At 44.0% G+C, this 15,000-nt stretch overlaps 1 protein-coding gene across 1 annotated transcript in view; it reads left to right on the forward strand.

Moving 5' to 3' along the window:
- Positions 1-15,000, forward strand: part of slc30a6 (solute carrier family 30 member 6) — a 55,895-nt gene that overhangs the window by 14,716 nt on the left and 26,179 nt on the right. The window contains exons 5-6 of the mRNA XM_022748164.1: positions 11,382-11,424; positions 12,193-12,258. Coding sequence (XP_022603885.1) covers positions 11,382-11,424; positions 12,193-12,258 — 109 coding nt within the window. The remainder of the gene's footprint in view (positions 1-11,381; positions 11,425-12,192; positions 12,259-15,000) is intronic.

Consider the following 15,000-nt stretch of genomic DNA (forward strand, 5'->3'; position numbering starts at 1 on the left):
ACACACACACACACACACACAGACAGACGCTGCTCTGGCCCCATTAGCTCATGACTAACGGCTTAACAGACGTGTAAATACACACTATACCATATACACACACACTGCAATATGGTTCCATGTTCTCTTCTTGGCTATCAGTCTGTTTGCAAACACACACACACGCACACACATACACAGCGGTATAGACTTCATGGGTTCAGTGAGGCAGTTAACCCTTGCTCGACCCATGAAGCAGCCGAAAGAGATCATCAGAGTGCAGCTTATCCAGACCCCAATGTTCCTGTTCTCATTTCCCACTTCCTGTGTGTGTGTGTGTGTGTGTGTGTGTGTGTGTGTGTGTGTGTGTGTGTGTGTGTGTGTGTGTGTGTGTGTGTGTGTGTGTGTGTTTGTGTTAGTTAAGAGAACATGGGACCAGATTGCAGTGTGTGAGTATATATGCATTTATTTCCAGCCCACTGGCTGCAGAGGGAGCATGGTGCAGACAGTATTTACACGTGTTTTCCAAGATTCACACATGAGCTTTAAAGTTCTGTAAAGAGAGTAAAGATGTTTGTGTAGATGGTCTGAACTGTGAGTCATTGTCGTCCTTACATGATGAGAGCACGACACACTGCTGTTAAAAGGAAGAGGGCAGTGGAACAAGCTGTAATCACAACAGTGATATCATCTGTTTTTGTGATTCTTTATTTAGAGGATAATTGTTACAGAGAAAAAACCTCACAGTTATAAAGTATCAGAAGTCTGCAGCAAATGAACAGTATGTTGGAGAACAGTTCCTGACTCAACATCCTTTTTCTTTTTCCCTTTTTTTTTAAACAATATGGATCCAATAGAATTTTCCATAAGTATTTTACAATCTGAAAGAAGAGATGTACATTAACCCAGGTGTGCAAGAAGATATCTGCATTTCAAAGCAGAAAAAAAAGAAAAGATAAGAAAATATATATTGAAAAATGAAGCATCAACAGTGAAGAACCAGAAGCTGCAGTTCCTCTAACGACCACTAGAGTCTGGCTCCAACAGTGAGTCAGTCCCCATAGACTCCCATGTTAAAATGTCCAACTTTACAGCAGAAATCAACATGTTTACAGCCTGGTACAAAAACTGTTTTGGTCTCTAGAGATAATTTCCTCCTTCATGACTGTTGTTTATATAACTCACCTGTTTACATTTTATCAAGGACTACAGTTATGGAGGATTAAGGGCGTGGCCTCTTTGAGTGACAGGTGGGTGAGTTTATGTTTGCCACAAACTGGCACGTCCCTCCTCTTTGACCATTTTTGGATTAGCTGGGAGTAAGGGGGCGGAGTCAGGTACTGCTAAGATGACGACAGTGTAGCAGCTCACTCTGAGCTTCAGAAACCTGCGGATGACGTCACAGAGGCGACGTCCATCTTTGTTTTACAGTCTCAGTCGAGGTGATAACACTGAGAGCGACACCTTTCATATCACAGATTTTAGATTCGTGTTCGTGCAGCTTTAAAAACAAAAACGAGTCCATGTTGTACAGTGTGATTCTGATTTGACTTCTACTGTGTTCGATTCTGTATTTAAATCTACTGTGATTTAATTGACTGTCCTCTGTTACACTCGACTGATGTTGACTCAACTGAACACAGCTGCTGCGTGTGCTCATGACCGTCGGGTTGTGCGTCTGTGTGTGTGTGTCTAAGTGCTGTTTAAGCAGAGTCGTTGTTGCACTGTTGCTGAAACATAAGCTGATGATGATTCTACAGAAGTGTGTGTGTGTGTGTGTGTGTGTGTGAGCGCACAGTCAGGCTGGTCCTCCCATATCAAATTGTGCAGCGAACAACTGGATCAGCTTTCCAGCATTTTACAAAGGAAAGACATCAGCTTTTTGTGTCACGTCTGGCATCTTTACACACACACCAGTACAGCAGACATGCACACAAACACAGCGATCGACCACACTAGCGTTATTTTCCTTTCTAAGCGCGAATAATCCTATTTGGTACACACACACACCAAGATCGTTCGCTTGTCGGATACAGCCCGCGGTTTATGTGGTACGTTAACAGGTTTGGGGACCAACGTAACAGGTACACATCACACACACAAGCATTTTAAGGCATCTTTGTGTCCATCCATTTGTCTGTTTCCTCTTTTCCACTCCGACACACACAGCCCACCTCTCTGTCACTTAAACCATCACTTCCTCCGTCTCCTTCTGTGACACACACACACACACACACACACACACACACACACACCTCAGCTCTGTCTTTCACCTCTCTCTCTCCTGTGACTCACCTCTGTCTCCTAAGACTCGTTCACCTGATCACACACTCCTCTCTCCTCGTCTCCTCTCAGCTGATGCAGGATGAACCTTCTCCGTGTGTGTGTTCATTCAAACCTTCAGTTCTTTTTTAGTTTGAGTAACAAACAACTTTATTGATTATCTGATTATCTCCTTGATTAATCACTTTGTTGATAAAATGTCAGAAAATCAATACCAACATTTACAAACCCAAAGATATTTAATTTACAAATCGTGTGTGTGTGTGTGTGTGTGTGTGTGTGTGTGTGTGTGTGTGTGTGTCTCCAGCTGTTTTTCGGCCCAGAGCCGCTCTGAGAAACCAGGTCAAGTGTCTGTTCCACAGACGAATAAACACTCCTCCTCCTCCTCCTCCTCCTTCTTCACTCTCCTCCTCCTCCTCATCGACTGAGCTGAAGTGTGAAAAGAGAGTGCGTGTGTTTGTGTGTTTGTGTGTGTGTGTGTGTTTGTACTGTTGTGATAGTTAAATTTTATATCTCATCCTCAGAGGTGAGACACGGTGACTGAGACTCAAAAACATCTGCAGACAGATGTGTTATTTCTGAAGTTGAAGCTGCACTGAAATTATACATTTGCAGAAGTTCCAGTAACTAGTGAACTTTATCTGTTCATTTATTCTAAATATCTCCATGTTGCTGTAGATTGTGACATGAGAACAGACGATTGACTGTAAAGAATCAGAGACACGTTTTTGTCTTTTGAACCTTTTTGTCTTAAAAACATTTCCATAAATAAAAGCAATGAATCGTACAACTTTTCAGAATATAAGAAACACAGTGAGAAAAAATAGATAACATGAAGATCTGACGTCTTTTTTTGTCTGTGTTTTGCTTCAGCACAGTGTTTGTGTACATATCCATGAGTTTGTTTGTTTGTGTCTCATGGTCACACGGTCGAGCGCACAGTGGACAAATGTTTTGAAACCAGCGTTGTGAGGACGTTGTGTCTGTTCCTCAAGGCGTGAGGGTTGAAGACTTGGTTTGAAGCTTCAGAGTTTGGTATTTATTAGTGATGGTAAAGAGTCAGAGTGAGGAGCTAAGGAATGCATTATGTCAATGAGTGTCCTCACAACTATAGAAAGGCCAACATCTGTGCTCTGAGCTGTGTGTGTGTGTGTGTGTGTGTGTGTGTGTGTGTCTGTGTGTGTGTGTGTGTGTGTGTGTGTGTGTGTGTGTGTGTGTTGTACCTAGGGCCTTGGTGTTCCTGTGTGTCAGAACACAGCTGGTGAAGCAGTCCATCCCATAGGGCCTTCGGTACAGCCAACAAACACTCACAGTAACTGTGTGTGTGTGTGTGTGTGTGTGTGTGTGTGTGTGTGTGTGTGTGTGTGTGTGAGAGAGAGAGAGATCAGCTCCTCTTACTCCCCAGACAGCCACCACATCTGCTTTTGCTCCGTACGACTCGATCACACTGATGATGTCTGTGAATCTGCTCCTCTGGGATCTTCGTCTTTAAAGAGACGTTAAACACTAAAGCCTGAAAATAACCATCATTTTAATTTGTTGTATTGATTTATTTCTAGTTCATAAAAATAAAAAAATAAAAAATAAAAACCTGTGGGGAAAAACATCTTGTAATGTTTTGTCCAACAGTCCAGAATATGTTAAATGAAATAAAACATCAGTAAATCTTCGCATTTTAGAAACTGGAACAAACTAATATTTGATATTTTGCTTATAAAATATTATTTGATCATCAAAATGATCAGTTTTTATTCTCGGTATAAAACACCTGTAATAATAAAATAGTTGTTTTTAGTGACTGGTTAGCTGGTTAAGTCTCTGACTCACACTGGCACTACTGCTAAAAAATAAAATCAGATTTTCTTTTTCAAGTTTCAAATTGATTCACAATTTTATTCTGAAAAAAAATCCAGTTGCATTATATTATTATTATTATTATTATTATTATTATTATTATTGTTATTATTATTATTATTATTATATAAACATTTGCACAGGAATAACAAAAGAACTGAAACACTTACAGAGCAGATATTGTTGTGTGTATATATATATATAAATAACATTATTAACATCTGCAGAATGCTAGCTCATTAGCATTAGCTGCCCACTGAACAGAGAGTGGAAGAGCCCGTTCACAGTTGAGTCATGACCCTTGTAAACAGAGATAACAGAGCTCAGATCAGTGCTGTGGATATAAATAATCAATTCATTTGATTGAAAAGTTCTGCTCAAAAAGTTTGAATTAATTAAATGCATGTGATGTCGTTACTCAGGACCAAGTCTGCATCAATCTGAGAACTGGAAACCAGCTCAGCAGGATCTTAACACACCAGTACAGTGTTTCAGTTCAGTCTCGACAGATGATGTTTCATTGATTATCATCAGTATGGGGGGGGGTCTGGGGTCAGGGCAGGAGGGGCATTAAGACGGGGTGTGTCTGGTTTAACGTATCAGTGCCAGCTGCCTCTGAAATCCCACGTGGAGAAGAGAGAATGTTTCAGCTCAGAGACGGAGGCGCCGCCACTTCGGTCCGGTTTCATATCGACAGCAGCTGCTTGTCATATCTGAGGACGACAAGCTGTGTGTGTGTGTGTGTGTGTGTGTGTGTGTGTGTGTGTGTGTGTGTGTGTGTCCTCTTACAGTGTGCCATGGTATTTACAATACCAGGAGAAAGTTGTAGCGTAGCCACGTGTGTATGTTTTTGTGTTTGTTGTGTGTTTGCATGTTAATATTAATAAACATGCCCTCTCTCTGTGTGTGTGTGTGTGTGTGTGTGTGTGTGTGTGTGTGTGTGTGTGTGTGTGTGTGTGTGTGTGTGTGTGTGTGTGTGTGTGTGTGTGTGTGTGTGTGTAGCCCTCAGGTCCAGTCTCATGTTTCTCCCTCGGTGGTCAGCAGTGTCAGCACTGGGCAGCGTTCCCAGCCTCCTCTTCATTTCTCTCCTCCTCCTCTTACATCACTCCATCCTCCTCTTCTCTCCCTCTTCACCTCAGTCTCCTGTCCCTGTCCTGTCCTGCCCCCCCCCCCCCCTCCCCCCCCGGANTTTCTGGACATTCAATGCCAATAAAGCGCTATCCACTGAATCGTTAAAAAACAAAAACAACAAAAAAAAAACAAAAAAACAATGCTTGATATTTCTACAATAAATCACAGTAATCCTGTGCCGTGATGAAAACCAGCGCCAGGGAGCTACAGGCAGAACTAAATTGTTTCGTGTGGATTTAAAGAGCTTCACTGCTTTTTTGTTGAACAAAGCGTACTCTGGCAGAATGATAGCTGGCATGAGAGTAGAGCACATTTGAAATGATTGATATGAGCCAATATCTGCTGTGGCTGATGAAGACTTCACACTGTGATTAGAATGACTGAGAGAGCCCCACGTCCATTTGATTTGATGATGGTGTGTGTGTGTGTGTGTGTGTGTGTGTGTGTGTGTGTGTGTTCTGGGTCTCAGTTTACTGTTTACCGGAACCAATGACACTAAGCTGCTATTTGCTGTGGTTAGCACATCCAGCTCCTGATTGTTTGTGTGTGTGTGTGTGTGTGTGTGTCTGTGTGTGTGTCTTTGTGTGTGTGTGTGCGCACGCTGCTAGAAAATAAACTAAATCTGACTTTTTGTCTTTTTGAAAGCGGCTCAACATCAACAAGATGATGATTTGAATTAGAAAATATTTGATCATCGATCACAGAAACTGAAGACGAACACACACTGGTCACGTATGACACACGTCAGAAAAAGCTACCTACTGTTGTCTGTGTGAGGCATCATTCTTCATAGTTCTACAGTACAGTCATCGACTCATGCAATATCAGTCGTTAACTAAGGACAATGTTAGTGTTACTCTTGGGTAAACGTGCGAAACGGTGAGGTGTTTTGTTCCTCGGTCTCTTGTGAACAGTCCGACAGACAGGAAACTGTACGGGGCTCGCGGTGCTGTGAGGGGGGCGCCGGAGGGCCGACAAACTCACAGCCACGTGTCTCAAAACGGCGGTCCTTCCCTTTAAGGACGATTTGCTGACGGCATCTCAGACGCTGTTTTTGCAGTGGAATGCCTGAAGGTCGATCGAGTTAAAATAACTGAACGTAACTAATCTGCAACCGTTGTAATGACAATGGTTCGAAGTATTTTTAGTTTTTTATTTAGGTTCTTATTTGTTCTTTATGTCCATATTTTCAAAACCTACAAACATGAACACTTTTACAATATCAAACATTTTTTACATTTTGTAATTCTCATAAAATTCTATTTCATATTAATTTGATGAACGCTTGCACACTTTCCCTCGGCCCTTAAAGACTCTAGAGGGTCTTCATGATTCGATTCAAGTCACTGCACAACACTGTCTCCGTACCCATGGCTCCAGCGCCCTGGTTGGCGTGCTTGATGTAAGATCGCAGTCACTACCACCTTTAAGAGAGAGAGAGTGTGAAGTGAACCGTTTGGTCTAATGTGAACTGACGTTATTTTATATGTAAAAAGTTTCACAGCTTTAAGTTTGTTTTCTTTTACTTCGCTATAACCGTGTGTGTGTGTGTGTGGCTGGTGGTGTGTGTGTGGTGGTGTTGGTGTTGTGTTGTGTGTAGATAGGTGGATGTGTGTGTGTGTGTGTTTGGGCTGCTCCTCTGCAGACAGCATTAAATATTTATCCCTCTGCTCGTATTTCTCCTCTCTCATCTGTCTATCCCTCCCTCCCTCCTTCCTAACTTCCTTCCTTCCTCCCTATTTAAATCCTTATATACTTTCCTTCCTGCCTCCTTTCCTTCTCTCCTTCCTTACTTCTCATCCCTAAAACACTCTTGCTGTTTTAAAGGAAATGAAAAGCAAAACGACAAAAAGAAAAACAGTGAAAGATAAAATGAAGCTAAAAGAACGAAAACTTCCTCTTTCTTTTCCTTTCCTTTCCTCCTCTCCTCTCCTCCTCTCCTCTCCTCTCCTCTCCTCCTCTCCTGTCCTCTCCTCCTCTCCTGTCCTCTCCTCCTCTCCTGTCCTCTCCTCCTCTCCTGTCCTCTCCTCCTCTCCTGTCCTCTCCTCCTCTCCTGTCCTCTCCTCCTCTCCTGTCCTCTCCTCCTCTCCTGTCCTCTCCTCCTCTCCTGTCCTCTCCTCCTCTCCTGTCCTCTCCTCCTCTCCTGTCCTCTCCTCCTCTCCTGTCCTCTCCTCCTCTCCTGTCCTCTCCTCCTCTCCTGTCCTCTCCTCCTCTCCTGTCCTCTCCTCCTCTCCTGTCCTCTCCTCCTCTCCTGTCCTCTCCTCCTCTCCTGTCCTCTCCTCCTCTCCTGTCCTCTCCTCCTCTCCTGTCCTCTCCTCCTCTCCTGTCCTCTCCTCCTCTCCTGTCCTCTCCTCCTCTCCTGTCCTCTCCTCCTCTCCTGTCCTCTCCTCCTCTCCTGTCCTCTCCTCCTCTCCTGTCCTCTCCTCCTCTCCTGTCCTCTCCTCCTCTCCTGTCCTCTCCTCCTCTCCTGTCCTCTCCTCCTCTCCTGTCCTCTCCTCCTCTCCTGTCCTCTCCTCCTCTCCTGTCCTCTCCTCCTCTCCTGTCCTCTCCTCCTCTCCTGTCCTCTCCTCCTCTCCTCCTCTCCTCCTCTCCTCCTCTCTCCTCTCCTCCTCTCTTCTATCGATCACTTTTGAAAACAAACACAAGGATTTTAATCCCTCATTCTGTTCCAGGTATTGAGTTCAGGTCCTGTGGGGCAGCTGTGTGTGTGTGTGTGTGTTGTGTTGTGTGTGTGGTGTGTGTGTGTGTGTTTGTGTGTGTGGTGTGTTGTGTGTGTGTGTGTGTGTGTGTGTGTGTGTGTGTGTGTGTGTGTGTGTGTGTGTGTGTGTGTGTGTTTCATGTACATATCATCTGAACCTGTTATTGAGTCAGTGTGTTAGAGATGAATAATGTCGTGTCTGCTGTTTGTTGCTCTGGTATCACGTCCTCACGTCCTCTGGGTGTCAGTGTTTGTAAGCAGGAGATTTATAGAAGAATTGAACCAGGTTCTGTGTGTGTGTGTGTGTGTGTGTGTGTGTGTGGGTGTGTGTGTGTGTGTGTGTGTGTGTGTGTGTGTGTGTTGCGGTCTCTATGTAAACCTATCCAGGCACAGCGAGGGGAAATTTCAGCCCGGTTATCGATCCGGTTCCCGGCCTGTTTCAGGGTCGCTGTGATGTCAGCGTTTGTATTATTATTGCTTTTATCGTCTTCTGCTTTTAATTCAACACAACAAGACGACATCAACCCTCATTGATCCCCGCGGAGAGACGAGCCGCCTCATATCAAAATAACAGGACGCTGCAGAAGAAGAAAAATGGACTTTAAACAGCGAAGAGGACTGAAGGTTTCAAAACGATCTGCCTGAGAAACAAAGTCAGGAAGCGACGTGGAGACTTTTTGTCTTCTACATTTCACTCTGCTGCTTCACAAGTTAACAGTCTACAGTTATTAAAACATGATAAAGATGTCGCTGTTGTCATGTAAAAAACTTACAACCCTAAAATATATTGTCTAATTTAAAGAAGGTGAAAGATACTGAAGGATTTCCTCAACCCGGCTGTACGACGTGAGACCAGAATTAATTATAAGTTTATATGATACTTATATATAATTATAAAACTGCTCATACTATTGTTTACTTAAAAGAGTACGTTTAGTTTTGTGCGTCCACAGAATCAGGAGGACTCAGCTGAACATCCCGTACAGATGTGCAGCATCTCAAACTACAGATGTAGCTCAGTAGCTTCGGCATGTAAACAGATGACTTTGCTTTTATCTGATTGGTCCATTACTACAAATCATCCTCATTAAACACAACACCATAATAATAATATTAATAATAATAATGATGATAAACTTTATTTGTAAAGCACCTTTAATACAAGAAATGTAGCACCAAGTGCTTCACGTGAAACATGGTTAAAAGCTTTGATCTAAAATGAAAAACATTAATGTGAAATGAGATAAAATAATGAATCATTAAGCAGAAGAGCTGAGCAGCATTAATGTGGCGCAAAGTGCAAATTTCAGAGCGAGTTAAAGGCTGAAGTGAAGAAATAAGTTTTGAACTTTCATTTTAAAACTCATTGAGCTGCTTCTCCAGACGATTTGAATCTCTGAACAAATCAGGAAATACAATCTGTACCGGCTCCTTTTACCAAGCGCTTAAAGTGACGGCTTTGTGTCGTTCACACCTGGATGACGTCTGTGCTAATGTTCCTCATGGCGTCATACAGACCTGCCAAGCACGTTACATGAAGAGCCACAGGACGCTATCACACATGACTGTGACCGTCCTGTTAAAGCACCTGGTCGTCTCGTCCTCGGCCTGAAGGGAGGGCAGCTCTCTCGTCTCGGTGTTCCACCACATTCCCGCCACTTTGCAAAAAATATTTTCACCTGTCATTATCTAATAAATCCAGAAAAGTTCCCTGCTGCTTCCGAATGACTCCCGGGGTTAGGCCGCAGCTTTTCAAGTGTTTAAGACGTCGCGATTTGGCCGACGTGCTTTCATGTAAAAATGTCCGCCTGTTTGTCATTGGGACTGCATTCATTCTGACTTGTTCTGTATTGAAAGCGACGATCCGTGCTGTGGTTTGCACATTGAGCTGCTGTAGATATTCAGTGTAACATGAACTCATGTTCACATTCGAACAGGATTCACAGTGACTTCGTTTCCTTTTCTTTTTGATTTAAAACGTGGCTGATTTGATTTGGTTTATTCTGTAGTTTTTAGTTTCCTCTCTCAGCGGTGTGTTGGCGGTTGTCTCTCTCGCTCTCTCTCTCTCGCTCATTCACTTTCCCTCCATCTACCTGTCTGTCTACATGTCCATCATCCTGTCTATCTGCCTTCTCACCTCTCTCTCTGTCTCGTCTATCTGCCTCGATCTCTCAGTCCATCCATCTGTCTTCCTCTTAGCCTCCGTCTCTCTCTCTCCGGCCGTCGATCTGTCACTCGGCCTCAGTCCTCCCGCCTGTCTCTCTCTCTCTCTCTGCCCGTCTGTCTCTGCGGGTTTTTGCCGCGGGCCTCTCTGTCAGGATTACATGGCGTCAGGTTGGCCAACATGGACGCCGGTGGTGGGGAAACAAAATGTTCCTCTCAGCACAAAGCCGCTCTAATCCGCTCTCCTCATCCCCCACAGCAGAGCCTGATTACAGAAAGCTGGTTGGAAGGCATTAAGGCAGACAGACGGGCAGACAGAGAGACAGACAGGCAGACAGAGGGACAGACAGGCAGACAGGCAGAGAGAGAGGCAGGTTGGCAGTGAGTGTTTAAGCCAGGCCAGTTGGAATCTCTCTCTCCCTCTCTGTCCCTCTCTCGCTCTCTCGCTGGCTGGTTAACGAGCTGATTGGTTTATTGGCTTGTTGGCTGGCGGGTTAATTGGCCTACTAACCTGCTAACTGACTCTTCAGCTTACCTGCTGGCTGACTGGCTGCTGGCCAGGTTTCTGTCAGCCAGGTGAGTGACTCGTTTAAAAAAGAAAAAGAATGACAGATTCAGTAGCTGGCAGACAAACTTGTTGGCTAACAAAGTGTCTGACTCAAAGGCTGAGGTCCCGTCGTGTCCAGATGTGTTTGCCTCTGCTTCTAAAGCTCCTCCAGTGTAAAGGTCTGTGTCCATGTGTAGTGTGATTATAGATCAGGTCTAGCTTCTATATTAATACTGTGAAAGTATCAAAGCCTCAGTCCACAGAGAAATGCACACAGCCTGTATTCAGAAACTGAGCCTTAAAACCAGCCGTCAGGACTTCTGGAACTTTGTGATGTCACAACAAAGCAGTCACCAAGCCCCGCCCACCTGGACCCACCATCCAAACCTTGCAGGATTTGGTTTCTCTGAGTGTTTTTACCTGAAATCTGCTTTATTTTTATTGGATCACTCAGAAAACAGTCAGCCAATCAGAAGAGAGGCTCAGAGCCTCCTCTCTTCTGATTGGCTCACAGACCTGTTGTTACTAGAGCTGCAGAGAGAAGCCTGAGAGAGGAGATGTAAAACTACACTGAGATGGTTTTTATATCTTCTGATGGATCAACACTTCAAATAAAACACAGAAGAAGAGGAAACATGGAGCTTTAAACTCATATCTGTGTTAATGAAGCAGAATATTTTGTATTTTAATCACGATGGTCTTTGTGTGTCTGTTTTGTCGTTTCAGCCTTAACTGCCTACACGTACCTCACCATCTTTGACCTCTTCAGGTGAGTGTACATGATCTCGCCTTTTACACACCAGTCACCAGAGAGGAACAAATCTCACTGTAATAAATGATCAATACCCCAATCAGAAAGCTTTAGTTTGTTTCATATTGAATCTGTCTGGGATTTAAACTGTGGATTTATTTGGACAAATTCCATTTAAAGACCAAATTATCCAGTATAAATTGAATTTAATGGAAGTATCTTACAGAACAAACAGTTATTTGATGACCTGAATGTGATTATTGATAATATTGATAATAATTGTGACGTGTGTAGTTTATTTTGGAGTTTGAGAAATAAAGAATCAGATGTGAGGACTTCCTGCTTTATTCTGTTTTATGTGACAGGAAGTTGAATCTCTCTGGGTTTATTTGGACAAATTTAAAACTACATTATCCAGTATCTTACAGACCATACAGTTAATTGATTAATTGAAAGTGATTATTGATAATAATCGGTTCATGTGTGTTGTTTATGTTGGACTTTGAGAAATAAAGAGTCGGACGTGAGGTGCCACTGCGTCCGCTCGGTTTCCTGTTCTCCATCAGAACTTCTGCTCATGGAAAATGGATTGTGGGACTTTAATGAATAGAAGATCAATTAAAGAAGAAGTGAACTTGTGCTGACCTCTGTGTTGTCTCGTCTCTCACCGACTCTCCTCTCCTGTCCGTCCTCCCTCTGTGTCCCTCTGTGTTTCCCGTCCCCTCCATCAATCACCTGCTCTTCTCTTTCCCTGCCATCACCCTGCCTCCTTCACCTCACCTGCAGTTTGATCACCTGTCTCATCAGCTCCTGGGTCACCATGAAGAAGCCCAGTCAGCTCTACTCGTTCGGGTGAGTCCGCCAGAATTATCTCGTACATATTCTGAGGTTTGACCACTGATGACGAAGTGACAACGACATAGAAAGTAAATGAACTTAAACAGTTGATGTGTGTGGCTGTAGCTTTAAAAAATACACACACACACACACACACACACACACAGATGTAGCATCAACGGTAAAGCTTCTGTTACTGTTGTCTGTATCAGCTGAGCGGCTTGTAAACACACAAGCTTCATCCACATCAAACACACAGCTAGTTTGGTGTGTGTGTGTGTGTGTGTGTGTGTGTGTGTGTGTGTGTGTGTGTGTGTGTGTGTGTGTGTCAGCGAACTGGCCAACAGTGTATCTGACGGGTGACCTCTGATCTTTAGGTGTTGAAGACTGGTGATCGAATGGAAATCTGCTTTTCAGCTTCACTAGGCTCTCATAATGCCTGTGTGTGTGTGTGTCTCTGTGTGTGTGCGTGCATGTGTGTGCATGTGTGTGCATGTGCAGGCTCAAGTTTATATCAGCTTGTGTTTGTGTGTGTTTTACTGTCGGCATCTGTATATGCATGTGTGTTCATTTGAGCGTATTGTTGCTGTGTGTGTGTGTGTGTGTGTGTGTGTGTGTGTGTGTGTGTGTGTGTGTGTGTGTGTGTGTCCGTCCTACCAGTAAACAGAGCGGTGGCTCCGCGGCAGATTTCCCAGTTTAACCAGTAAATCTTCTCACTCCTTTACTCCCTGCAGCAGTAGAACTACTCTTTCCAGGAATTAGTCTGGTCCACATTAACTCAGTGTGTTTCTGTTGCGTCGCAGACTGTAGTTTCATTTGGTCAGGGAGAAAGTTTCTACACACGTCACTACAGGAAGTGTAGTAATGTACCTGTGCACTGACTCAGGTCTGAAGATTTATTTGTTGAAGTTAAGAACCGGTCCTTCTCTTCCTCCGTGTTTCCTGTTTACATTCCTGTTGAAAATGATCTAATAAGAGAAAACTGAGGAAGACACAGATTATGATATGGATCCAGCAGACAGCAGGTTTTCTATGTGGCGCCCTCATAGATTAACCGCAGGCTGTTGGCCGTGCACAGTGTGACCTCTGACCCAGCAGCACGGAGGGGATCAGGCCAACCAGCGGGCACTAAGTGTGTGTGTGTGTGTGTGTGTGTGTGTGTGTGTGTGTGTGTGTGTTCATCTTGCTTTCCCAGTAAACATAGACAACCTATTAACCTGTAGGTGTCTGTTCATCAGCTCGTCAGGTGGACTCGTGGTCTGTCTTTTAGTCTTTCTCACACAAACACTTCAAAGTTTTAATCTGAAACTTTTCCACAGTAAAACGTCTGAAAACAAGAAGTTCTATGATCTGTATGTTGTCGAGTCGTGTTCTTACATTATCTCTAATGTTTCCATCAATTCTCAAATCTGTGATTTTAATCATGGTGACGTTTCATTGGTCGCCTGTCAGTGACATCATACCCTCTATGATCAGGTGGCAGTGTTTTCTGGTTTCCTGACAGAAGCTCAACATTGACTTTGATCCCGTTTTAAGCCACAGACACTTTTTACACCTCGGTGGTTTTCAGCTCGTTGTTTGAACCAGATGAAAGATTTTAGTCGTCGGACGTCTGGATCTGAAGTTGAGAAACAAGCTGAGGAAACGTTCGACAGCTCAGCTCTTGTGGCCGCCTGTTTGTTGTGGAGAGGAGGACTCCTCTGTGGATCATTCAGCTGCTGGTAAAACCCTCCTGAACGTCTGGTTCCTGAGTTATCAGAGAAACAGTCAGAACAAAGTTTAGCATCAACCTCAGTCTCTGCTCCCCGAACAGCGTCGCTCAGACTCTGACTTTAAATGTGAAGCTGCTTCATTCAGAGTTTCTAACAGTTAGAGTCACCGGGTCTGTTTGATTTCCTGAACCACTGACACTGAAGGAATATTTCATGATTTCACCCAACGCCATCTTTTGTTGTTGTTTTGATTGAGAGAGGCAGAAGTTAGAGACTGGGAGTTTAAGAGACAAGAAAAATTGACAAATGGATGAAGTCAGCTTGGAAATGACCTTTTATTACGTCTGTTATTTGAGTCTTAGTATGAACGTGTCCTCCCGTCACCTTCTTAACCCGCTGCCTGTACGTGGTCATATCCCTGCATTAATCCATGATGCACTGGTCTCACTCTGCTGCTGCTGTCGCCGGGCAGACATCAGATCCCTGACAGTCGTTGTCAGGTTTAACCCCTCTAAGCCCAGCGGACCGCTCGCTGTGATGATGCCGCTCATCCCGGACAGACTGCAACAGGGCCGACCCCCGTGACCTCATCATGAAGTCAGAGGGGTCACCGACAGTTACAAGCTTCTTCTGGGAGTCGTTTGGAGCTGCAGCATTTTGTAAAATAACTGGTTTACTCGTCAGATGTTTTGATAATCGATCAGCCATTAAAAGGATCTTTCAAGCTGAAACTTGGTTCCAGTTCTTCACATGAGAGAAACGGTGGTTTGTCCGTGTCTCACATTATAGTGAACTGGACGTCTGGATACAGGAATGTTTTCTGATGTTTGTCTGATGTTTTACTTTATGATTCATTTGAGAAAATAATGTGATTTATTTATTTGCTGAGGTCTCTCTCTCTCGGTCTCCCTCTCTTCTCTGCTCTCTTCTCTTCAATGTCTCCCTCATCTCTCTCCCTCTCTCTCCCCCTCTCTCTCTGCTCTCTCTCTCTCTCTTGCTGTCTCCTCTTCTCTCCCTCTCTCTCTCTCTCTCCTCTCTCTCTCTC

This window comes from Seriola dumerili, unplaced genomic scaffold (genome assembly GCF_002260705.1).
Source record: "Seriola dumerili isolate Sdu_G_001 unplaced genomic scaffold, Sdu_1.0 BDQW01000120.1, whole genome shotgun sequence".
NCBI lineage: Eukaryota > Metazoa > Chordata > Actinopteri > Carangiformes > Carangidae > Seriola > Seriola dumerili.